Source organism: Prinia subflava, chromosome 1 (assembly GCF_021018805.1).
Source record: "Prinia subflava isolate CZ2003 ecotype Zambia chromosome 1, Cam_Psub_1.2, whole genome shotgun sequence".
Lineage (NCBI taxonomy): Eukaryota > Metazoa > Chordata > Aves > Passeriformes > Cisticolidae > Prinia > Prinia subflava.
Genome location: NC_086247.1, coordinates 96,151,172 through 96,178,530, shown reverse-complemented (window position 1 = coordinate 96,178,530; position 27,359 = coordinate 96,151,172). Strand labels below are relative to the sequence as shown.

Genomic DNA, 27,359 nt, shown 5'->3' with positions numbered 1-27,359 from the left:
GTTAAAATTCAGATACATCAGGCATTTACCCTCAAAATGCTGTCAGATAATGATTTTTTTAAAAAAAAATCATTTTACACAAAGAATCTCCAATCAAATCTTTTCCCACTGCAGATGAATTCTTGCAGTTACATAAATGCATTGAGTTTACATGTATGTTTCCTCCCTTTGTCTTGATAGTCCCTAATGAGCCTGTTTCCCGAAGCAACAAAGGACTGCAGAAGTGTGCAACCTAACCCTCTTGTGACATAATGCAGATACAAGGCCAAATACCAAAGAGCTACCAAGAGTTGTCTTGCAGCAATTTCTGATGTGGTAAGAACCAGATATCAAAAACAAATAAACCAATAATTTAAAACAAAAATCACCCAAAACAAACAAACTAAAAAACCAAAAAAACTCACACCAAAAAAAACCCACAAAAGACCCCACACCAACCAGGACATCTACCAAGGAAACAACTAGGACCAATCTAACAAGGAACAACCAGGAAATTAACCAAATTCTGCAAAGAAATGAGAGAAAGCAAAAGAAGAGGTCAGACCTGCACTAGAAAAAGGATGGACAGAAGCAGCTATGTGTCAGAACACTGGCCAGAAAAAAAATAGCTGAGAAGAATGCAGATGTATGTCGCTAAATCAGTCACTAAGAAGTAGAAGAAATATTATTGACACTAATGCCCTGAATATTTCTACTCATTTCATTTAGGCTCACAGACTGAGTTTTCTCTCCTCCCCTGACAATCCTGCTTGAAACAAGTGTGCTACACTAATACATATTCAACTTAGCACTTCAAGCAGGTAATGTGTACAGCACAGAAGTGGTATCTTTCAGATATATCTTTTCTACCCACTATCCTCCATAAAATATCTGCATCCAGGACAGAAGTACACAGGTAAGGAAGTTGACAGTTGCACACTGCATACACATATGCATTCAGCAGCTGCTGCACTAAGATAAGAAAACTTAAACACTGAAAGTGCATTTATCAGGGAGGTCATCAATCAGGTTATTACATCTTCAAAAGCAGAAGATAACAAGCTTTCCAAGTCTGCAGGAAGATCTCATTAAAGGTATTCAGCAGGATGAAGAAGTGGCAATCTCAGTTCAGTTTCCTCCTCTCCTCACACATACCCTTCTTTACCTACTTTATTTTAACCCAGGCTATCAGCATGGCTCATAGGACCTACTGACAAAGAGAGTATTAATGACTGCATGAAGTCTAACAGGCTGTTACACTTTCAAAGGCTGGAGTCACACTAAGAAAGGAACAGAGTGCAGACCAGCATCTGTGGCCAAACATCTTCACTTAACACCTATGCTCTCCACACCAAAGCAGGTACTTCAGTTTATTCCTCTAGGTCAGAAGAAATGGTATTCCAAATGTTCCTGTTTCAGTGTGTAAACTCCTGTAGTTAAACAAGCAATCCCATACATATTACCAACTGCACTAATGATAGCAATTCATTACAATTCATTGAAAAGAACATTCTATGTGTATGGCTGGAATTATGTTCTTATCTATTTCCTCTTTTATAAATTTATCTTACTTAGTGTAATGATGACTGTTCCAAACAGCCATCTAAACCAACGTATTTTATATAAAAATTTAAAATAGAAACTTTTTTGGCACTTCATTAAACCTGAGGACTCAAAATTTATGGCTTAAAAATTTTTGTATTCAGTAATTCATGAAGCAGGAGAGAACTTTGTGTGGAAAATTAAAATCTCCATTGTGCACTTTTGGGTAAAGTTTAATTTCTTTCATAACATCTAGTTTCTCTTTTTCTTGCTCTTTTACTGACGCTTTGACAATTTTTTTCCATCAACTTAAATCAACCATTTTCAGGAAACAGAATCTAACTAGTATTACACAGACTTGTACAAAAACTTTTATAGGGTAAGTGCCACTCCAAAAATCAGAAATGTTTATTCAATAATCCTGCTTCTAAGGATGCAAATTCATTAGTTTCACTGGAGAGCAGACAACTTGTGGTTAGTAGTTTATTTTGTATTTATCTTGGTATTCTTGTGTGGTCTTTAAAAACACAAGCTGATGAAAAACACGGTAGTTGCGACTGTAGATTTGCATATCTTCTTTTTTTTTATATTTGATATTATAAAATTGGTGGAACCAACCACTGAACACAAGTGTTTCATGTTAAAGCAGTATACTGGGTCAAAACCTCGATCATATTCCCTTATTGCTACTAACCACAGATAATATACAGAACCCATACTCACCACCTAAACAAATCAGAGGAAACTTTGAAATAGTGCAGGTACTAGGTAGGTTTGTATTTTTACTGAAGAACATGACTGACACACACAAAAACAACAAACAAAGAAAAAACAGCAAGCACTAGTGTCAGAACTTCCTTGTTAAAATTATAATCCATATTATGACAACATTTTCATGATGTAGTGTTGGATTACACTTTTTTCTGACCCAGAGATGGGGCAACTGAGAGGTGTTTTAAAAACTTTTATTCCATTTTTAGTCTTATGTGAAGGGTGAGACAGTACAGATGTTATAATTTACGCCATCTCAATCAGAATCCAAACTATTTCCTAATTACAATACATTATAAGCATTTCTTGACTTATCAGCTTTTGCTGCACAATACTGTTAATGCTTTAAAGCCAGTTATCTAAAACTACCTCTTGTGAGTCCTACTACAATGCATCTTTTATAGTTCTATTTCTCCAAAGTATCTAGTCTATTTGCAAAGCCATCATTTGAAATTTGTTTCTAGTTCTATTTCTCTCTTAACAATATCTGTCCTGTTCCACAGCGTTTCTAAGTCAGCATTTTTTATCGCAAAGTTTACATACACATACATACTGCGTAAGCCTTCTATCAAGCTTTAAGAATTCTTTACAAATCTACTTCCCACAATGCACAACTATTTTTAAAAATGCTAAGGAGGAATCAACATTCACCTGATGGTAAGAGACACATTGCTCACTGTGACAATAGCAAAATAAGGCTCCTCTTCCAATCTGCACACTGCTTCCAGCTCTGACTATCCTTTATACTCTGGTACCTGAATCAGTACTATGAAAAGTAGGCTGTTCAGGCTTTGGCAGACATATCGAGCACAAGATGCACTCACACTTTGCCATACAGAAAGGGAAAGCACCTGACATGGTTCAACCTTTACCTCTATTTGAGAGAACCAAGGTAAGAAAAAATTAGCAGTAAAGCATACCATGTTGTGGTAAAAGAATGCATCAATAGCAAGCTAATAATCATAATTATACCCACTTCTGCTAAACCTCAGATTTTTATAAATAAAAAAATAATTAAGTAAACCTTATTCCCACCTTATTAATAATCATTTTCACAGTCACTTCAGTTACAGGCTGGAGATAGGATAACACCCTTGCCAGTCTGTCCAAATGGTCTCCAGGTAGCTATTTTTTCAGGTAGCTTTTCAGGTAGCTATTCTCATTCAAATGTTTACCTCTAGCAAGAGTACAAGAAAATAGCCATCTTGACAAATTTCATAAATTCAGGTCACTGACTAGTGCAAGCCGCAACCGACTAGGACCACTCTATGCTCTCATCCAGCCAGGAAAAGATTTGTTGCTACTGGCCTGAGGCTTGAAACTTTAATTCCTCTCCTCTGCCATATGAATGAACCAGAATAATATAAAATGGCATAAGTACAAGGATCACATTCAGCTATAAGACCTAAAGCTCTTCTGGAAATGGAAATCAAACACAACAGACATTTATGGAGTATTATAGAGTGCCTGCTCTGTAGCTGATTAACTTGGACACTCATCCAAGGACAAATAGTTAAACTATTACATCAAGAAAAAACAATTACATAAAATGCAACTGTTGCATAACTCAACCAACCTGCTCCTTCCTTTTGGCTCAAAAAACTATGCACTTTAAATTTCTGAATAGCTATCCTAGTTATTTCTATGTCACTAAAAACCGGATCTCGTATCACAGCAAGTAAAGAAAAACTCATCAAGACACATGTATAACTTGATTTTCATGATCCTTTTCAAAGGCCTAAAGAATCCACTTGAAACACCAACCTCTTCCTTCTATCAACCACAAAGCTCCACAAACCCTTACTCTTTTTATCAAATACTTTTCAATCTCATCAGTATCACTTCATCAGGGATCTTCTGTTTCCATTCACATGTTTAGCATCATGGGTACTTGCATATTGGCACAATGGAAAAGTACTCTGCTTTTTAACGGTTTTCTCAGAAAACAAGTTTCTTTTAAAGCCTTCATAATTTCTACTTTATCACAGGTTAGATTTCTTTTCTTGCACTTTTAGAGGGTTTCATTCATTATCAGAGCAGTCACTACTCCTTCTGCCCCACAGAAAAGAAACCAGAAAGCACTTCTAGGATAGATTCTTCAAATAAAGTAATATTCTAGATCACAGCAATTTACAAAAGCAATAGCCCCATGATACATTTACCAAAACCTGAAAATTCATGGAAATTTGTAACAAAAAAATGTGAGACCACAGAATGTTTATTTTAAAGGCTTAGTTAGTTTTGACATCCAATTATTCCAGTAACATTTCCATTATTACAGAGTATATCATGCAGTATATCAATATTGTTGAAAGCAACTACAACTTCTGAAGCATCTTTATTGCCTGGACATGTTTGTTCACAGGTCTGTTGACAAGGCAGGTCTGCAGGCTGGTATTTTTATAAATGTTGCTAAGGGAACACACAAATATTGTTTTGTCAAAACCTGAAGTATGTCTGCAATCATCTATTAATGAAGAAGTGGTAATCTTTCAAAAAAAAGCTACCAAGGCTCAGTCCAGCCAAAAGTATTAGCAGGTCTTCATCACTCAACAGATTTCACCCAAAATGCCTGATGGTTAGAGGTTTTAATGTTTCAAAATATTTTTATCTGGCAAAGTAGACTTCTTAAAAAGCAGCAAGCCATTTGACAAAACCAAGCAACTAAGAGCAAGCAGTGATTCTGCAGTATTGGCAAAACACCACCTGCAAGTATACAGTTAGCTACTCAAGATTTGTATGGTGACCTTTTAGAATTATGTGACTTTCTTTGTATAATGCAGTTCAGGGCAGGAAAATTTGTAAAATTTTTCAACTGTCATTGTACATCAACATAGGCCCTGTCCTTTCCTTTACAGCAAAAGTGGAATTTCCAAACAAGAACTCACTTTTCTACAAACATATAAGCATACTGAGCAAACAGTCAGAATACACACTATTCTCCCAAACAAGAAAGGGGGAAAGAGAGAACGACCTCTTCATAATGTTCCTTCAGCAAAGATTTATAATGCTTTAATGTTGCCAAACAAATCTGATACTAACAGCCAAAGAGAGCCTACTGACTATATACCTGTTTTGTTTGTTAATTTTCACTACACACAAAATTGTAGGGCAGTAAAATTTTTTATAAGCTGCAACCCTGAGCAGCAGAGAAATCACAAGGAATGCACAGATGTGATTACATTCTTCCAAGTGAAAAGCATTACTTCAGAAACATCAGCATATAAAGTATGTTGAATCACTGATGAATGAACATACCTCAGTTTGCCCACGAGCCAACTCTCCAGATGAACTGCTGTGAGCCTGTTTTAAATAAAGGGTTGCTTTAATTAGTGAAATATTACTAACTAACAGGGCAAATTCCAAAAATACTTCACTACAATTAGAAAGCTTTTCCCCCTCACTAAAATAATTTTTAAATAGCACTTAACCCCTATATAGCCACATAGCTATACTCTAAGTAAATCCATTTGTCCTCTGTACATCAAAAATGCAGTTAAGCAAGAAATAAAAATTTTTACCAAAGCATCTGAAAAAGCTTCCAAATATTATTATCAGAAACAAAGGCAAAATTTAATTTCCTGTATCAGATCCCACTAAGTCCAAAATTTTTTACAGGGGACAGAAGGAAGGGTGGTGGCACAGGAGGAAATGTGTAAAGGAAAATAAAATGCCAGACAGCTGTTCAAACCAGTTTTCCAGCTTAAGTTCAATTCACAGCCTGTTATTACACTGACTGCAACTGTCACCTTCTCCTACCTGCAATTAATTGTCCACCTTTTTGCTTTCCAGTTATTCTTTCACCACCTTAACAGCCTAAGACACCACAGCTCACCACGTGCACCCAAGACTCCAACCTGTCCCCACAATGCCCTCCATACAGTCACAAGCATACTGTGTTTATAAATGATAGCAACTTGAACTCTGGAAGTCAAAATTTACTGCTGACAGAACAGGATAAGACATAAATACCAGCACAGATATTTTTAAACAAAGAAATACCATTTTGCAAGCAAATAAAGGATGAAGTATTTTTCTTAGAATAAGTGATAAAATTCTTTAAAGTTAAGCCAAACCAAATTCTACAATCTAGTAATCTGAACTACTGTATTCTATTCACTCAACCATGAAAAATTAATCTTTTCAATGCAAAACATGCCCATATACAAAACCTATTAATTTTATAGTTCCTGTACCACAACATGTAGATGCCCTTTTTGCTCTTACTGCTTTCAAGTACAGCAAGTACAGAAAGATGCCTTCAGACTAAAGTGATATGTCTTGTCATAGTAACATTTTGCAGAAAATTTTTATCTATTACTCTGCCTCTTGAAGGATGGCTGTGTTTAACTGTCTCTGTGACTGAATGTGCTTTGTTAAAAGTAGAGAACCCCTTAAAAACTCCTTGGTTTATGTGAAGTATCCTCCAAACATCAGGCTGCTTCAACTGAGATTAAGATTTCATTCATGTAACTTACTGTTCCAGTGAGCTCAGTCTGAGGAAAGTAGGTCATCTAAGTGAAAATTTCTAGCAGAATCAGATGACCTGGAATTTAGACTTCTAGTTGTCCAACTCATGCCATCATTTCCAAGCATTCCAGTCAGAATAATCTTGTATAGCATAATGCTTACTTGCATTATGACCTATGCTAAGACTTCCTCTTCACCACTGACTGATGTATCTAAATCTAGAAGCAATTACTTCCACAGAGACAGCAACAAACAATTAGCTTCCAAGGTTCCCCAAAGGTCCTCATATAATAGGTTCCAATATCTACCACAGTCCTCAAAAAAAAATCATTTTACAGGTATAGTTCATTTTCTTTGACTCAACTTCCTTTAGTCATCAGCTCCTTTTCTTAAAGAGACATTTGTTAAGAAAGCAATTCAATTACCAGAAACCACCTACTGCTCCTGAGAAATGGTAGCAGATGGCAGAATTGCCCATTCTTTTAATTTTTTTTCACTACTGTATCACTCAAGATCTCTCAAACACAAAAAAATCTCTGTGCTTTATTCGGTTTACTCAAATTTAACCTCAAATACTCTCCTGTTAGCAGAGACCCAGCTACCAGCAGGTGACAGCCACTGTGAGGTCAGGAGGTTTCAACTGCCCCTGGTTTCTTTTAAAAAGATCTCTGTCAGGTGGGTGAGGAGAGTGAGTAATACTCTTTCCTTGGGACCCCAATGCACACAGAATGAGCCACAAACGACAAAAGCATCAAGGTAAGTTACCAAACTGAAGCTGACCAGACTGCATTTATTCATCCTAGAACATCTTTTATCAAACACATTTCTGAACAAAATTCTGTGAGATCTTAAATTAATCAAAAGTGATCCCAATCCAAAGCAAACTCCTAAAATCTTTAAATGTAGAAGCAACACCAGGAGAAATTCCACTAAAAAAAGACTGTAAGCTTATGCCAGGACTCTGATTTATATGTTGCTAGTTTCTATCTTAATAAGAAATAAATACCCTCAGAGAGACAAAAAGTTCCAAATGACAAGTACACATACAAATTTTTCAAAATATCTTCTGCAATGGGGAAGAGGTAGTGGATTAAATCTCTCTCTCTGCAACCTGACTACAGCTATCTTACCTGCAGGATAAGCAGCCAAGCAGAATTCTGAGATAATACAACACAAAGGAAATTCTCATTCTTTTGGAAAATCTTGACTTAAAAGAGCAACTGGAGAGGAGGCAAGGCAATACAAGCTCAACAGAGAACAAGCTTAACAGTCTTTAAAATGTTTGGTTGAGAAGCAAAGCATTAAATTTGCTATTACCAGCCCTTTGTCTATTTTCAGGTCACTTAAATGTATATGATCCCTTCTACCCATATTTAAGCGGACTGAAGTTGAAATAAACAAGAAAAACATATTCATGAGAGTGAACTATTGTGGATTGTCAATAAATAAAATTTTCCTACACTCACTAAAGTTTCTACGCAGTAACCAAGTACTACAGATAACCACAATATTATACACTGAGACACAGAGGAGGCTCAGAGTGCTACTGAACAACTTTACTTCCCTCATCCTGAAGAATACATGATGTTGTTCTGGACAATTAGTGTCAATTCCTTCAAGAGTTGTAGCTTAGGAGTTGTGCAGCCCTGATTCCCATCTACATTCTTCTTGCATTCCCTCTATCTAGTCTGGAACTTCATGTCAGCAGACAGAGAAATGCCTTCCTGCAGGCAAGAATGAACAATCTCTCCCCAATTACAGAGTCATGTGTGGGCTATAAGCAATTTTCCAAACATAAAAGGAAGGCGGGAATTTGCTATCCCCATATTAGCAAGCTAAAACAAGCCAACCTGCAGATGGAAAGGATCAAAGCATCTAAGTCATCTCAAAATTAATCCCCTTCAGGAATGTTCACCACCTCCCATTCACACATACTATATCCCTCCAGTCCCTCCCAGAACAAAAAGTCCAAGTCTTTGAAATTAGAATGCTTACCCGGAATACTGTCATGGTTTGACACTGGCCTAGCATCAGGCACCCATGAAAGCGGCTCACTCACCCTCCCCTGCTACAGCTGGGCAGAGGAGAGAAAAATATTAACAAAGGGTTCATGAGCTGCGATAAGGTCTGGGAGAAGACACTCCAAGGGCAAAATGGCTCAACTTAAAGGTACAAAGTAAATTTATTACTAACAAAATCAGAGGAGGATAATGAGAAGTAAAATAAGCCCTTATAAACACTTTTCTCCCTCCAATGCCTCCCTCCTTCCCACCGACAGCACACAGAGACAGGGGGTGGAGGTTTTGGTCAGTTTGTCACCCCAGATCTTCTTCCACTGCTCAGGGAGAGAAGTCCTTCCCCTGTGAGACCTTGGGGTCTTTTCCCACAGGAGACAGTTCTCCATGAAATTCTCCAATGTGGTTCCAATCTCATGAGCAGCAATATTCCCAAAATCACTGCAATGTGAGTCCCTCCACAGGCAAACAGTCCTCTCAAAACTGCTGCAGCCTAGGGCACTGTTCCACAGGGTGCAGTTCTCCAAGGACAGGCTGCTCCAGTCCCTCTCTCCACCGGGTCTCCCACTGGATCACAGCCTCCTCCAGGCACCCATCTGCTCCAGCATAAGGACCTTCCCCATGGAGTGTGAGTGGATGTCTGCATCCCCTGTGGATCCCCATGGGCTGCAGGGGGACAGCTGCTTCACCATGGTCTTCACCACAGCCTGCAGAGGAATCTCAGCTCCAGCACCTGAAGCACCTCCTTGCCCTCCTTCTTTACTGACCTGGGTGTTTCTATGTTGTTTCCCTCATGTGTTCTCACCGCCTCCTCTTCTCTGGATATAAAAACATTGTGCCCCTACTTTGTTTTGATTCTCCTCTTAAATATGTTATCACAGAGGCATTACCATCATCTCTAACTGGCCCAGCTTCAGCCAGCAACGTGTCCATCTTCAGACCCATCAGGGGTTGGCTCTGCTGGACATGATGGAAACTTCTAGCAGCTTCTCATAGAAGCCACCTCTCTGATCCCCCACTACCAAAAAACAGGCCGTGCACAACCAATACGACTTTACTCACATTTCAGTCCAGCTCAGGCTAACCAAGTTTTCTGCATAAAGGAGAATAACTATGTCTTACAAAATCTCATACCTGCAGAGGACAGTCTCACTTAAAAGCACACAGATAAAGGCACTAACCAGGACAACTCAGTCTTTATATGAAGTGTTAATTCATTGAACTGCCTTCTTCACAAATGAACACAAGACATTAGTAAACAATTCTCAAAGATTCTTCTGATTATTTATCAGTTCCTTCTAGCAACACATGACCTTGCACCACATGATCATTGACCATTTTGAATCTATTGTCTTCAACTAGACTGAGAATCAATGTTTCAGTCCTGGTTTTATGCAGAAGTACTGCTCTGTACTTGCAGATTCAAGGTGTCACAGGTGAACATAGCCACTCTTTCCCAATTAACCCCCAAATGCTCTTTCTAGGTAAGTGGTATACCATCTCCTGCAAGGCCATAATGAAAGCTGGAGTGCCTCATTAACTAGTCTCCAGCTTTCAGGAAAGGTGAGTTAGTTAACACACATTATGACCCTAACATACAAAGAGAATAGCTATTCTCTTTTCAGGGCAGAATAAGCATCTGCATTTCAAAACAAAGTAGAGTAACAGCATGTATACACACAGGGAATGGTCAAAGTGTTTCAGTGACATAGAATTAAGTTAAAACTGCCTTTTTTTTTTTTCTTTTTTTTTAATTCCTTTTCTTCAAAGTACCTTTGCACAGCAGAGAGAGCAGATATTAAACAAAAGAATACTCCCAGCAAAAGCTGAAAGATTTTGACATGCCACACTTCCACTCCCTCGGCAACGGAGTTTTAACTGGCTTCTGGCATAACTCCTCTAGAGGTTCATTTCCTAGATGGAACTATAAATCCCATGATGCACTTTATCAATGGTAACAATAAAACTATTGTGCTTCAGCAAAGCTACTCCTTGGAGAAAAGTCCAGCGCTTACCAAGGCTGGGGGTGGGGGGAGAAAATATCACAAATTAAGCACATTCCAGAAAGCAGCACAGAAGTAAAAGCAAAATATTAGACTGAAAATGCAGAATTTTTAGGCTACAAAAGGCAAGAACTCTATGGAAGAATATTAAGTGTCACGCCAAAACTAAACCTTTTTCCTCCTCTACCCCATCATGAAGTGCCTTTCAACATACACATTATTTAACATAGACAGACAAACCTTAACATAAGATTCAAGCTTACACATTTAAATATACCTTTCAAAGGCAGGCAGCCAAAGGACCATTAGGGCAGCACCAAAATATTTTACGTAACCACAGTATATAAGACAGAAAGAAATTAGAATATTAGCATCCATAAAATACTGCAGAACACAAAAAGCTCTCAAAATAACACAGAACAGCTGGACTCAACTGCAGCAAGGCCACTGTTGAATAACTGCTGAAAGGGAACACCTGCAAGATTACAAAAAGCACAAAACATGTATCTCCTTTGAAAATGACTAGAGAACTGTCAGTCATTTCTTTCCACAGTCGTAAAGAAAGTATGTAAGACTTGCCCATATTTATGTGCTATATTTTACTTACGGATTGAAGATGCACTTGTAAAATGTGCATATTCTTGATATTTGAAAAAGCTTTTATTTCAACAATACTCAAAGAGCAAGAGCAGCTATAATAGAAAAGCAAGGGGTTTTTAGATGTTTATAACTTTACAGATCAAAAAAATCCAATACTGGGACTGGACCAGACAAAATAGAGAGAAATTTTAGGAAACAAGCTAACAACAATCTCAGTGGTTCCATTGAAATCTACTAATCTAAACATTTATTAATTTAAATCCAGTCTACTACTAAAAACACCTACATTTCCACCCAGAGTTTAAACATCCTAACCTATTGAATTTGCCACTGGAAATGCCAGGTTTCCCAGAACCTGCAGTAACAGGTTGTACTTGACTTTTCAACTTCTAAATCAAATCCATCTCAACTGAAAATAAAAATAGTCCTAAAGACTGAGTGTGGCTGATAACTGCAAGAATAATTGAATGACTCAAAAAAAAAAAAGACAGCATGCCTCAGGAATTACTTATTTCTAACTTAGTGAAATACTTTGTGTTCTTAAAGGAAGTGTTTTCACAGGTTTATCAAGCACAAATTAAACTGATTACATACTAAAATCAACAGCAATTAATCAAACCATAGACCTGGGTTCTCATTTCTTGACCACTACAGCTATCTATGTGTTTATTAGCTATAATCAGGTAACAACTCATTCATCAAAGCCAGAGGGAACAGTTTGTTACCAAAATCCATGCAGGTAAAGTTTCTTCATGTATATATAACAAATTTAAAAATGGCAAATCACCCATAATCTGGCAGATGTACAATATCAACAATTTGTTAAAAATTACATTTCTATTGCAAACACTACAGAAAAGTTCAGATCCACCAGGTAAACAAAACCTAGCACATATTTTCAGAAAATCAGATGTTCCCAGAAGTACACAATCCCCACAAAGATATTCTTTATAGCTACTATATCCAGGACACTGTTAGAAAAGTATCCTGTAACAAGTCTCTATCGTCCATTCATCAAAAGCTTGCACATAGAAAAGCTGTATTTCCATGACTACCTCATTTACTATTAGGAGGAAAGTCACACGAGGCTGTGGAACACAGATCATGTCTCCCTCTTCACTAGCTCCATGAGAGGCAGAAAACGAGGATGCTCATGATGTGGTACAGAACCTAACACTGCTAAAGCTAGGCGTTACAAATCACCCAGCTCTGGAAGAAACCTCCAATGGAGTAATCCACTAGCTTGTGGTTGGTATAAAACAGCCAGGAATGCCTGACCTGAGCACATCTCAGTCTCTTCTGTTACAGCAATTGCACTTCATACTAAAGCACTGAAGCAGGAAGAGGATAATCTGCATGTACAGCATACAAAGAGACCAGACTGGAAAACCTCTAAGCCAATGCACTGTTCCCTGATGTGGAAGGCTCATCTTCAAGCTCCCTCTCACCTTTTCTTCCAGACTGCAGATGATACCCCAAACACAGTGCTGTGGTATCTGTCTCTTCTTGGCTCTCTTGAATACTGGATTATTTACCACAGTGGTCTAGTTTTAGATTCCAATACCACTTTTACCCCCTCTGCTTCACAGTGGGTTGCCCCCAATTCCTCCTATGCTACTAAACTACCAACTTAGCTGTCTAACAGCAGCAAGCTATCTCCACTAACCACTACAAATACAGCCACAGCCCAAAAAACAGGAAAAAAAACTTGGTATAAGACTGAGCTACTGACAATACTGCTGTCAGAGGACTGGAGAAGGAGGATATAGCCACTTCTGCAAAACAAGAAGCAACAGCAGCATCCTGACACAGACCAGCAGCATGAAAGAAGGTGCAGAATGCAGAACACAATTCTCTGGGCCATTCTCATCCCCTCCAGTGAACAGGTAGCAAGCCAGATGGAAGTCTCCTCTGGGTCACTTTCAACTGCAGCAACTTGCTGAATCACTAAAATAAGAGATATGGAAACCTGAGTGCACAAAAAAAGACCCCAAATGTACTAACCAAAATGAATAAGGATGATTAGGACACAAAAATGTCCTATTTTGGCAACCAAGAAGCCTTGCAAAAACCTGAAGTTTTTGTCTCCCAAAAGATAAAAGGTGCAACACGCTTTATATGACCCAAAGAAACACTGATAAATATTTCAGCACAGACCCTGGTATCCAACAAGGCAATACTACACAAATAAAAATATTCCTCATCAAATTACACACTAGTGATTTCTTTTTACTTTATCTCCTCAAAAGAATTTTAGTAATACTAGCTGCAGAAAAAGAATAATTAAGAAAGACCTATGGAAGAAGGAAGGCCACCTATTTCACTTCAACTAAAAAGACAGCTGTAAATACACTTCTGTTAATCAATGATAATATGCTTACAAAGCATAGAGTCTGAGAAATGGTATGCAAGGTACACAAGGCAATATGGTACATTGAAAATTTTATATATGGTCTAATGTACATTCTTTCTTGTACTGAAAAGAGCTCAAACTCACATCACAGGATTCCAGTTTCCCCAACTAAAATTATCTTCTTCAAGAAAAAACCTAATACAGCATTTTAACTGAAACTAAAATCATGTATCTACAATCACCTTTCCACTCTGCAAGCAAAGATTTGACCAAATGGAGAAGAAAAATGATGGCCTCTACTCTGCTTTTTTTTGTTTGTTTGTTTGTTTCTGTGGTTAAGGCTTAAATATCATCACCAAAGTTCTGTTTTTTCAGTAAATTAATGCAAGACACAAAGTTAAATTTAAAAAGCTAAGCTCTAGAAGCTTCTCCAGAACATATAAAATCTAGCAGACTGTTCTCCAAACACCACCATTCTTTTTCTTATTCCCCAAATCACAAATAAATACGTTTCTAAATGGATTCACATCCTCTTTCTGCCATCCCCACAGCTAAGATTGTCTGTGCAGCTCACAGAACTACAAAGACATAACAGCATCTTCCCTTCCTCTGTCTCTGAGGTTGCTTAATTTCCTCAGATCCTTTTCAGTGGATGTACACTGAAAGCAGGCTGCATCAACACATCTGTCCATTAGATTGCTGCACATCAATCTGCCACCTTATGCCTCAAGCAATTCATTATCTCAATTCTGTTATCACACAGGTCTGTACCTGCAGGGTAATTAGACCGTAGCATGATGGAGTGGGCAAGATGAGAGAGGGAGTAGGGAGCAAAAGAAAAAAGAAAGGTGGACACCTAATCCCTGTGAAGCAAGGCAATGTTAATTTCCTATCACTAGCAGATCACGACAAGAGACCCTGCATACTATGAAAATTCTGCCTTAATATATCAAGCACACAAAAGCTATACTCTTTTCCAGAAGTTAACAAGTCCTGAATATGCAAATCCAATTATATTGTTAAGCTGTGAAAAAAATAGCAACTTTAAAAGCACAGTTACACTGTGAAATACATCAATACAGAAGACTACCAAATCAAATGGGGAAAAAAGGGTGATGGGGCACTTACATGCATTAAGTGTGTTACCATTATCACTGCAGACTCCCTCACACTACCAGAAACATAAGAAAATCTCACACTCCCATTTATCAGAAACAGCAGCCTGCTCTATCCCTAGGTGTAAAATATCATATTGCAGGCTGGTTTTCTGAAACTCAGTTTTTATTCATCAGCAAATGACAGGCTTCACTTTGGGGACATTGGCATGCCAAAACCTTTAATAGCTTTGGCATTTCCCAGACGGTTGCTTTCCCTATCTCTCACTAAAATAATTTGCTGACAAACACCTGCAAGTACTGACATACGAATCCCTGTTACAGACCTGCTGTGTAATAACTAAGCAAGAACCAAACCAACTTTCAGAGAGACTATCCAGTCACCTGGTTTGCTTCTCACCTTCCACCCACAAAGGTACTAAGACCAGGAGAAACAACAGAACAAAAATTCCAAAATTCCAAAACCCAGTCCAACCAAAACAAAAATTTAAAAAAAAAAAAAAAACAAAACACCACAACCACCACCACCACCAAAAACACCTGAATCACTTCACTCTGTCTCCCACCTCTCCAATCACACATCTGCCTTCTCAGCTGGAGAGTCCATCAACCGATATTTTCCAAGACACTCTTCAGCAATAGCTCATGTGCGTAGCTGATACATAGACTGTCATTATCATATGGTAACTTCTGATTACTTTCAGTCCTATATTTGAGCCCTCTGCAGGGAAGCACAGGAACTAAGGTTAACTTGACCTCCAATGGTTCTTCTTTTCTAGGCTTCACTTCCTTGTTGCTGGTCAGGTTTAGCCTACAGATCCACACTAGTGCTAAAAATGTCAGACATTTCCAGATGGCAAACAAGAATTGCTCTATAGTACCATTTCACTCAAACAATACGTTTTCACTCTTAAATCATCAACATGAGTACTTTACTTAACATATAAACACTTCCATTGTGATCTTCCTAATTTTGCTCAATACCAGATGCCAATACCAGTGCCAGAATTAGGACACAAACTGAACCATGCAATAATTTAAGTTGCACTGAAAGGGCAAAATTGTGGCAAATAAAGCTGTGAATTTCTGACAAGTTTTGTGAAGCTGATGCATAAAGCACATTCACTGCTGATTACTACAGGAGAATTTGTGTATTCTCAGCAGGTAGTCAGGATCAGAAGATACTTCCAAAATGCAAATGAGTTAACAATCCTGTTCTTCAACTGGCAGCCAGAAAAACACCACTAGACATTCTCACCAAGAATAAAGCTGAACTGTAAGCTCTAAAATTAATGACAAATTATTAGGTTTCTATATTATTTTTACTGTCTTCTAAAATAATTTCCTTATATTGCTTTTCCTTCATTACACCTGTTATGCAATTCTAGAACTGCTCTATTTTAGTTACCATCTCTCTTTTTGTTAAACAGTAAATTTAGGAAACACGCAGGTAATTATACTAAAAAGGCTCAACCCAAGTAAGTGCCACCCATCTCTCATAAATACCAACTCATTCTCTGCCATTATGGTCACTTCCAGAGAAGGAAAGTCAGCCAAAAGAGATTAAAAGACTCCCCATCAGCTTTGTCTAATGCAAAAGAAATTGCTGTTCTTCCAATATTCTGGATTATTATATCTCTAGCTCAGTGATATCTTCTGATGTGCTAGCCATAGAGCTTATAGTCGAAGAGGCAGACAAGCCTGAGGAATGGACTCATGTGCCATCCTGCAAGCAGCCCAGAGAGAGAAAGAAAAAGATCCCTATTGTGGATTCTGTGTTCCAAGTATAAATATTTTCTGAATGACCAGAAAACTAGAGCAGGCCAAAGAAGGTAATGCCAATGGTGATGATATCCCAAAATATCACAGCTGTTTTAGTAAAACAAAGTACGACCTACAGAAAGATACTTTGGATGAAATCAGAGATTGCAAGGAACACTGATTAATCTACTTGTTGCCACTGCCTTCATTCCCTGGGACACACACACAGTCTAAACTGAAATAGAATATTCTACCTGAATCATAGAAAACTCTTGGCAATGCAGCCCTGATTCATGAGCACATGTACTTCCAACGAATTACATTACTAATTAAACCTTCCAATAAACATTAGGTATTAGAAGTAATCGATTCAGTTACACAAAAGAAAAAGCCAATTCTGGCTATGTAGGATGAAAAACCCACTACTTTCAATAACTCAGAGGTTCTCTTTCACAGCTTCAACCTCATCAAAAATCTCATTAGTTTAAGCAAGTCCTACTTAGCCTAGACGAACTGTAGCAGTTTCTTTTAAAAATTAGTCAGTTTAAGACATCTGTAATCCGTCAAAGTTGAGCAGCATACAGACATTTACTTTCAAACGTCACATAAAATAGTCCCAAAGCCCTTATAGCTCACGCTACAGTTTCATTTCACACCTAGTAGAAAGTAAACACTGCAATTACAAATGTAATAACTATCACCAAGCACTTCTCAGTTTCTAAAAAAAAAGTCTGTTAAACATATAAGCAGCATTCCAAAATAAAAAAGATCAAGTTACAGAAAATACTGTTCTCACCTAATTCTAGGCTTGGACATTTGACTCTTGGTTAAGGTACATCTCCTTATTAATATTCAGGAGACCACCCTACATGCAGGATCACAGCTGTGGGGCCTGAGCCGTCCAGCCTGCATTACTGGCCAGCACCAATGCCAAAAGCTGTTTAAAACCTAGACGTTTGTCAGAAGACACATCAAGATCCTGAATCTCGATCCTCAGTAAGGATAATTTATCTAAAAAAGGCACCGGAAAACTTCGAGAAGCTGGAAATTTTAGCCAGTGATGGCAAGACGTTGCCAACAGTTCAGAAAAGCTGGGCATCGAGAGAGATCTGAGTGGGTACCAAACACAACACCATTTATCATACACACCAACAGATGTGCTGCGGTGGTCCAGGGCAGCCTCAGCAAGGGCTGCCTGTGGACGGCGACCCTAGGAGCCAGGCGTGGAGAGGGGGACTCCCCGCTGGCGACGCACCTCAGCCCCAGAATGGGTGTCCCCCTGCCTAACAAACCCACAGGCTGAAGTAACTTTCTAAGGGAGAAGCGTGTGCCTAGCCACTAAGTTGCCCAGCATGGAGAGAGCTAGCCTGACTACGAAGATACGGGAGCACCTTCCCGCCCCCTCCGCCGGAGCCTGCCTGCGGACAGCGCGGCCCTCAGCCTCGGCGCCATCCTGCCTTCCCTGCGGCGGGGCTCCACCACCTCTACCCTCCCGACAATATGAACTCTCGAACACTGTCCCAGTGGACGGCGCTCCCAATCCTCTGGACTGCCCGAGCCCCCGCCTGGCCCCACTACCAGGAACTGCGCCCTTCCCGCCATAATATGCTCCGGGGCGAGCGCGCGGAGCCCCGGCGCCCGGTAGCGGCCACTGTGGAGGCCGCCGCATCTCCTCAGTCCCGCTGCGGCGGCCCCGCGGCCCGCCGAAGGGCCTCCGTCACCTTCCCGCCGACGGAACTCCTCCGCCCCACGGGGAACAAAGCCCCGCGCCCCCGCACCGGCCGGGCGCGTCCTTATCCCGCGGACCACAATGGCCGACAAAGTTTACCTAGTTTTCCCGGCTCCGCGACTGGACAAGGGAGGAGGGAGCGGGAGGAGGGATCGGGAGGAGGGATCCCCCTCCTCCAGCTCTGCACACGCTTGTTTTTATTTCATGCACTCCCTCCCGCCGTGAGAAACCTCCAGCGTTTCGATCAAGGCTGAGGAGGAGGCGGGGAAGAGGCGCGTGCCGCTGCTCCTGGCTCGGGGCGGGCGGGGTGCGGGACAGCCTTGCCGGGCCTCGCTGCCCCTCACCCTGAGGCCGGCCTCCTCCTCTGACCTGCCACCTGATGCCGTCCCCCCGCGGCAGCCCGGCTGCCTCGTTCGAAAGGCTGTTCTGCCTGGGGAGGGGGATCGGGGATCTTCAGGCCAGGAGAGCGCCGCCACCCTTAGGGCTCTTCATGGCTGGGCTTTCCTCCCTGTACCCCGGCGGCCTTGAGCTTAAGTGCAGCCACGTGCAAAGCGGCCACAGTAGGGAGGCCAAAATCAATTTGGTGCCGACAGGTATGCACCTGTTAGTTTCTCAGCACGCCACCAGGGAGGCAAAAATGATCCCTAAAATCACTGCTTAGATGTTACCTAAGGCTGTAGATTCCCTGTATACATATGTTTATGCAAGCAGGGTTCTTTACTGCACTGATAATTTGCACACCAAGAATTACTTCTCCCTTGAAGTAGCTCAAGATAGGGCAGCTCCATACCTGGAGTTCCTGAGGACACATACACACGACGCTATTCTTTGTACCTGCTGGCTCACAGCTGCTGCCATTTGCACAAAGGAGTAACTTCCATGACATAACACAGCCAAAGAGAAGGGCAGGGAGGAAGCAGAAGTACTACTGTCCTCTTGCTCCACATTTCAGAAAGCAGAGGTTTTAACCCAGATGCAAAAAAATGAGATTTCATGTCTTTTGTTTGGTGTAGAATTTCACCCCCAAAAGTAGCCTGAAATTTAGCTGAAATAGGTATGACTTCAGGTCATTCCTTGCATATATATATGTATGTATATAATTAATTGAGTATTAACTGAAGGAAAAAGGAATTTCATTAATAGGATCGGGTTTGCTAACACACACCACGCTATCAGATGGTAACTGAGGCCTCTCTTGAGGTGAATGCATATTACTAGTGACAAAGGAAAGGATTTGAACATGCCTCACATGACTAGGACCCAATTATAAACAGTGTCCACTCTGATATGACCTTGCTGTAGCTTGTTCCAGAAACAAGCTCATAGAAGTGATAAACAATAATAAACACCTTACTTTATTACTCCTAGAGGCTAGATTTACAGCCAGCCTATTCTAGCACTAGGCACTTCTCCTGGCTGATTTAGGCAATATAACGGCTAATATTTGCAATTCCGTTCAACTGAGGACAGAGGACCACCAAGAAACAGAGGTCTCTAGAGATCCCAGAGATGGGTTTCAAAGTTCAAAGCTAAGTCTGTTCTTTTGCAATGCTTCATATTATGGGAATAGGCAAAGTACCTGCTACACTAACAACAAAAAAGCAGAATTACAATCACCTTCTAGCTTTCAAACAAAAGTTTCAAAACTTGACCTCCCAGGAAAGAAGGCAAAAATTACTATATTTTTTAAATTTAAACTACCATGATTTAGCACTCTGATACATGATTTTGAAATGCTTGCACTTAGGCAAACTTAGGCAACTTCACATCTATGCAGATACTAGCTTACAGATTTTACCTATGACATTAGCCAAAGAAAAAAAGTATTTTTGCACTTCATCTGCAGTGTGAAGGCTCAGTGCCAGGAAGTTCAGTGTGTGGGGTTAATACTACAGTGTTGCCCTAGCATAAATATTCTTTACATTTTATAGTATGTCTGGTAAATATCTTCTTATGTGTTTACAGCAGTATTTATCATCTCTATATTGTGAATTCCTCTCTTCATTGCTTTTTCTTAGGAATGGGGAAGGATAGGAAAGGAGAAAATCTGTCTCTGTGTTTTAAAGCCAATACATATATATTACAGAAATTTATCAGCTTGTGTTATCTGTTCTTATGTTTTCATCTTTTCCTCAATCTCCCTGTCTCTTTCTCACCTCATCTTTAATTTCCTCAGCTATTTTTGTTTCACATCTCTGACACTTTTCTTTGCAGCTCTTGCCTTCATATCCAACTTTTGGTCCTTCTTGTTCTTTGCTCTCTGCCTCTCTCTTTGAATCTCCACATTAAACATGCCTTCTACTTCTGAGTATCCACTACTATACCCTCTCTCTTCATTACTCTCTCCCAGTCACTGAAGGTTTAAAGTCAAGAGAGTAATCAAGAAGTTTCATTACACACAGGGATAAGAAGAAAAAGAGGGAACAGTAATATCTGCTAAAGATCAGTTTCTCCTTCTGTTAAGCACTGAAAAGAGAATCAGGACTGAGCCTGCTTGCACAGCTACCAGTCAGTAATTTAATCAGTAAAATTTCTTGCTTGACAAAAGGGTGATTCTTAACTAAGTCTAATAAAGGTATAATTTTAAGAGGTATCCTTTGGATGTGTTTTTTAGTGTCTGACGACAAAAGACATCACTAAACATAAAATATCTGCCTCTCTGGCATCTTTAGATATATAAAACTTGTTTATATAAATTAAGCATGGCTGGGTGGACCAGCAACCAAAATTATGCCTTTCAGGAGGGCACCAGATTACACTAGATCCGCTTGCAGGCTGTTGAAGAAGTCAGAAATAAAATATCGTTTCTGTAGTAAATCACAGGTACAGTTACAGTAACTGGAAAGGAAGGAAATTATTAAAAGGGGGTTTTACAAAAAGTTCAAGTCTGCTCGAACAGGATGTAATTTTAAAGAAAGAAAAGTTACAATAAAAATTAGTTAGAAACATAACTTTTTTATTCCTCCTGTTTTATTAATACATTGTGGGTTTTGTTCTTCTTCCCTCTCTTAGCAACAGGCAATCTTTTCACAAATTATCACAGTTTTAATGAAGCTTTTCTCATGCTTCCAAACTCAGTTTCACAGGGATATCTTTTAACTTCCCATAGCAACTCATTTGTCCATCACAACCAGATATCCCATAACAATGATGCATGCATTGCAAGGGATGGGAGAATGGCTGAACTGTAGGAAGGCGGCACTAATGGGACTAGTGTTTGTTTGTTCTTCACTGACCAAACTGCTATGGCCATGTATTAGAGGTAATTAAAATTCCAGAAGACTTTCATATTTCTTTGTATGGTTATTTCCCTTCACCTACCATTTCCATAGGGTTTGGTTAGAGCAGACTTCATCCCCCAAATGCTGGGAAAATGGTGCAGTCTTCGGTGACCCTATAAAACCATAACTCTGCTGTTCACTTTTCTTCTTTTGATACTTTGTCTTAATTATGATGTCTTAATCATGAACTGAAATGTTGGAAAACATATTCTTGTTAGGATTTACTTGCTTTCATCCACTTGTAAGGAGCAGGTCTTTCTCAGAATTAATTTGCTGTTTTCACCTGGTGCTTTCTAGTACCATATGCTGCTAGATGGATGGTCATGGAATTGGCTCTTAACCCAACTCCCTGCTATCTGGATCTATCTGGAATCTAAAGGAGAAATGGGAGCAAATACTTTAAAAATGTAATTTCTGCATCATGTAGTAAGAGGCCTGTCATGGGTTAACACTAGCCAGATGTTAATGCACCCATAAGTGTATGTTTTTCCTAATGAGCTACTGTGAGATGTGGTCAAGAACAGAGCAGAGCAGGCCCAAAACTTGAAAACAGAGAACAAAACTTTATTACATTACATAAAAACAGAAATAGAAAGGAAAACTCTAAACACACACAAAAACAGAAATTAAAACTTCCCAGAACATTTCTTCTCCTCCCCCAATTTCCACCCCTTACACGTTACCCTCCATAGACCAAAACCTTGGGTTTTAAATCAAACAATCACCACTCAAAAAAACCCTAATCTTCAATTCAGCAAGGGAGAGAGGAGCCTCTCTCGCACCACACACTGCTCCTCAGAAAACACAAGTCCACCCCTTATGTGTTTCCATGTCACCCGTGGCACCACCCGGAGAAGTCTGCCAGGGTGACACTCTCTTTTCTATGTCCAGTGCTCTCACCACTGTCCATGAACTAAAACCGCATATAGGGCTCTTTTAAGGATGCTTGCATGCCGAGCTCTCCCCATCTTTCCCCTGGGGCCGAGGGTTCCAAGAACAGATCTTCCCTGAAGGCAGAGGGCACCACCACACCCTCCCTCTCTCTTCTCTGTTCCACTCCACTCTTAAAGTGCCAGTCACTGTAGCAAAAGTAAAGGCAGCTGCATCTATCCAAATGCAGTTTATGTTCAAAAGAGACTCAAGTTCAGTCTATGGCTAACATTATGCAAGAAAAGTCCAGCTCAAAAGCAACTCTTCTTCATCTCTTGTCCCATCTGGGGTTCTTTTCATCTTCTTTAATCATCTCAGTCCCAGGCTGTTTTCTCTTTCTCTTCTGAAACCACTAGCCATGAGAATCAATGTCTGGGAAAAGTTTCCTTCTGCCTCAGAAAAAGTTAACAGTTCTTGGCTCCCAGCAGGGCTGCAGGCTCAGGCACTCCCAGGCTCGGCAACTCCCACATGCACTGGGCACCTTCTCCTGGGGGGGGGCAGGGGGTACGGGACAGAACAGAACGGAAGGCACCTCCACAGTTTTCCACCCCTCCATCCTGGATGGGGCCAGCTCAGCTCCAGTCCTGTTCATTCTCTTCCCCCCCCCAGGGCTCCAGCTTACCTCAGCCCAGCCACATGGTTCCCCTCAGCCCGGCCACATGGTTTCCCTCCCCCACTCAGCCTTGTAAGCTGAGCAGGGGAGGAGGCAAAGATGTTTCTCTGCTAAAACCGGAACCAAAAGAGGCAGATCCTCTGGGAGTCCTTGCTTTTAACCCCTTGTGTTCTCAGAGGCATGTCCAAACCTCCCAGTGGCTACTCTAAGTGCCAGCATAAAACTTGACCACTGATTGGTTTGCCCACAACTTCCTGGAAAATTCACCTCCCCCTCAACCACAACAAGGCCATAACATATATAAAAGTGTCCCAGATGCAAGTGTGCATGGCAATTCCAAATAGCTCCATGTGGGCATATTTGGTTGTGGAGCTTCCGACTTTGGCCCTGGTGCTGGATCTATGCTGGTTAAAATTGATGGCTGCTGCAAATACCACACCCCTCCGGTTTTGCAAAGAAAACAGCTTTCTCAATCCATATCCCCTTCCTAGCACTGCGAAACTTTCACTACCAAAAATGCATGTTGGAAATAGATACTGCAACTATTGAGGGATATCCAGATCAGTAACAGTGGTAACAATCAGAAGGGAGAGGACAAATTACAGGAGTTTTTTTTCCTAATGAAAGGTATGGGGTTGATGTTCTGAGTCTAGCAACCCAAGAAGAGATGTGCAGCTCTGGAGAGAAGTCGGGATTGCCTGCCCTTGATCTTTGTATTTGTCTTCTAGCTAGTTTTGGCAGAGACTAAAAAATAAAAAAAAAGTCATCTCCTTGAAAATTATTTCTGTACACCTATCATTTTAGATGGTCACAACACTAGGAGAATGTATGCAACATGCCAAGGCAGGAAAAGTCAGAGGAGAAAAGCCAGAACATTTCTTTGTTGATATTGATTATTCAGCTCCCAAGGACAGTGTTTCAAAAATATACAGTAAATATAGCAAACACTAAATTGCTGCACCAAATTTTGTCTTCAGTCTGTCTGAAAACAAGACATTATGCTACCTTTTGTGGTTTTTGCGACTGAAAGCACCATATAATTTTGAAAGCCTGAACTCTACTCCTGATTAGTACTGCAACTAAAGCAGTTAGACTTATGTTGTTTGCACAGAATAAAAATATGTCCCTGTGAATTTACTTTTGGGTGCACTCTTCCAATTATGTTTGCAACCTATAATTTCTGCTATGTATTGAGAGCTGTATGTATCTGACACTGTAATCATCAACTCTTTCCTCCTCTTACACATTATTCTGGTGGCTCAGAAGAGGCCTCCGTAGCAAAATTTCTGGTTTTCCCACACTCTGCATGATATTCATCTGTGAGAATGAGGTGCACACATATTCCACAGTTCATAGCGTTGTGTCCCAGTTAAACATTTATATGTGTGATTAAAAAGAAAAACAAAGCAAGTTATAATCCCATATGTTGTTCTGTACCTTGTCCTAAAGTAATTTGTTTCTCTTGTGTAGGTCTCTGCATGACATCTTTCCAGTTGATAGAAAGAGGTCAGTCAATGAAAGTCAGAATAAGTGTGCCTCAAAATATAGTCCAGCCGCCCATGAGATGGTATTATGATCAGTATTTGGAGGTGCTTTTCCTCCAAGTCACAATAATATCATGGCCAGGAAGCAGTTATACTGGGTACAATATTTTTTTCTCAATTCCCCCAGTCTCTGAGTGCCTTTGAAGAATATGCAGCCAAAGGGAGAAAGCTCTCTCTTAGGCAAAAAAAGTCCTATACAAATTTCTTACCCATGTAAGCAAAAACTGTACCCCAGAGTTATTCCAGTAATGATACGGACAGTACCAAATCTATTTGATCTAGCCACTGCTAAGAATGGATACACTGCAAAAACTTTGAAGGAAGCACTCAGTGAGTCCAGCCCTCTTAAGCTGTAAAGCAGCCTTCTAGCAAGACTTTTTGGGAACATGTATGTTGACATCCTAGCTCCTTAAGCTATATACCTGAAGTTTGAAAATTATTTTAAAAGTTTCTCCTATAGAGTAGGCTGTAAGCCAAGCAAGATGGACAGAAGAACAATAATTGTTGTGGCAATTAACATTTTAATCTGCAGATCACACACATAGATAAAAGTTTTTCTTACCTGGTTGGACTAGAAGATGGATAGATGGATTTCAAAATTATTGGTATTATCAGGCATAGCAGCAAGAACAACTTATCAGGTAAAATATACTTAGATTTCTAAACCATTATGTCTTCAACATCAAAACACAGAGAAAGAGTCAGAGTAGCATTTTTCTGTAGTTTCACTGAAGAATAAGATACAAAGTCCAACATCGTGATGCTGGATGTTGATGTTGAGGTTTTTGATTTCTGATATTCTGGTGTATAGGTATTATACACCATGCTATTTGGAATATACTCTAGAAAACAAAAAGCTAAGCTAAAACTAGGTCACATGTATGGAGCTCAATGTAAAGATCTTCCTTCAGCATTGAGTGGTACATCCCTTTTTTGTCACTCAAAAGCTACAATCGCTGTGCTGCATTAGTCAATCTCTGCCTTTTCTTTTCATGCAAAGAACAGAGAAGGTGCAAAAAGAAAGACCACAATAAGAGGAAAAATCAGATCCCTGTAAAGAGTCTATTATTCTTGAATTGTCGTTTTCTGAAGACTGTAAACATTTGTGCAGCTTGTACACTCTATTAGCTCAATATATAGTCTACAAGAAAGAGCACACATGAAAAATATCTTACACAGAGCAGACAAAAGTAATGTGGAGGGTAAAAATGCAGATCCTTTTAAAAGTATTAGATTTTTTTTTCATATTGACTTTTTATGTTTTCTTTTTAAAATGTAGCTTACATCAAATTGTCTCCCTTCAAATAAGAAAACAGTATTACCCTTCAAATAAGAATCACAGAATGAACTAGGAAAAGACATTTAAGATCATCTAGTCCAACCTATGACCTAACAACTCCTCATCAACTAGACACACAAAGGTTAGAGCTGAGAAGGTTTGTAGATGACAATCTTCTCTGCACAGAACATATCAAAGAGCCAAAGCCAACTAGCTGTGAGAACTGGAATTATGACTTTAATACATTGCTATTAATTGTCTCACAGTCAGTCATGATCAGCCTTCATCCCGAAATCCATATGGGAACCTATTGTTACAATTCAGGACAGTAAAATAATGATACATGTCTCTGAGCCTTCATCAGAGGGCATATAGCGAAGGTTTATTAGAAACACGGTCTTTTTATACAGCACTTTGGTACAATGAATATGATGGGTCATTCAGATGAACACCCTTTGACCATTATTTCCAAGTAAATAACAAGCTAGAAATACACCAGGTGTCAGAAGTGGGATATCTAAAAGAATTGTTTGGATTCCTCCTTATGATTTCACAGACCGGAGTGAGAAAGCCGTGTACTTGGCTTTCCCAAAGGCTCAAGCTAGTGCCTGAAGCCTGAAAATCTCTTATTTGGCCACGGTCAGATCCCACAGGAACCAAAAAGATACATCTTACTCTATATGTGACAACTCCTGAAAAAATTACTGACTTCAGTCCATGTGTAGGGCAGCATGTCTAACAACATAACTGAACTCTTAAATCATGACCTAAGGAAAAGAGCAGCTCTGTGGTATGCCCCAGATCCACCATCAACATGGTTTAATGCTTAATGCTGCATTCTTTAAATTAATACACCACCAGTTTAACCATGTGTTAAAGTACATTCTGGGGTTCAGAAGTAACTTGAGATATGAATAACAACCAGTCTGAATATATTCATACATGTACTCTCACATATAGATTATGTGCTGCATTTTGCGAAAACATATGCATTATTTTTTTTCAAATCATAAGCTCTTGCTACTAAAACTGCTTATATTCTATACAGGCAGTAAAGGTGCAATTAAGATTACTATTGTAACCTAATTGCCCAAAAAGTAACAGAGAAATCCTAGCTTTGGTGACTTTGAAAGGGATCTAGGACATAAGTACCTTTTCTCAAAGACCGCAGGGTTGAAAAATGGTTTGGAAAACAGAAAGTTATCTCAAGATTACTTTTATATAATGACCTCTCCTTAAATTACCAGATGGCTGGAGTTGGAATCAAGATAAGTGGACTCGAATAAGTGTTAACCCTTCCTCAGAAAGGGGATCCATGACCAGCTGTATGAGGGTTAATGGGAAAAATCTAAAAACTAAGTACCGCAGCACGAC

General features: G+C 39.7%; 1 protein-coding gene across 17 annotated transcripts in view; it reads right to left on the bottom strand.

Moving 5' to 3' along the window:
* Positions 1-18,807, bottom strand: part of TNS3 (tensin 3) — a 211,629-nt gene extending 192,822 nt beyond the window's left edge. For 9 of the 17 annotated variants that reach the window (XM_063404585.1, XM_063404548.1, XM_063404628.1 and 6 more), the window contains exons 1-2: positions 18,438-18,807; positions 5,551-5,595 (exon numbers count right to left, since the gene is read on the bottom strand). Coding sequence is in view for 3 of the 17 variants with exons in the window: in XM_063404538.1 (XP_063260608.1) it covers positions 5,551-5,595; positions 8,758-8,793 (81 nt within the window). In the remaining 14 variants the exon portion in view is untranslated. Of the gene's footprint in view, positions 1-5,550; positions 5,596-8,757; positions 11,125-18,330; positions 18,414-18,437 lie in introns of those variants that run through there. The other 8 variants (XM_063404620.1, XM_063404565.1, XM_063404612.1 and 5 more) reach the window with 6 other exon arrangements.
* Between the last annotated feature and the right edge of the window lie 8,552 nt (positions 18,808-27,359).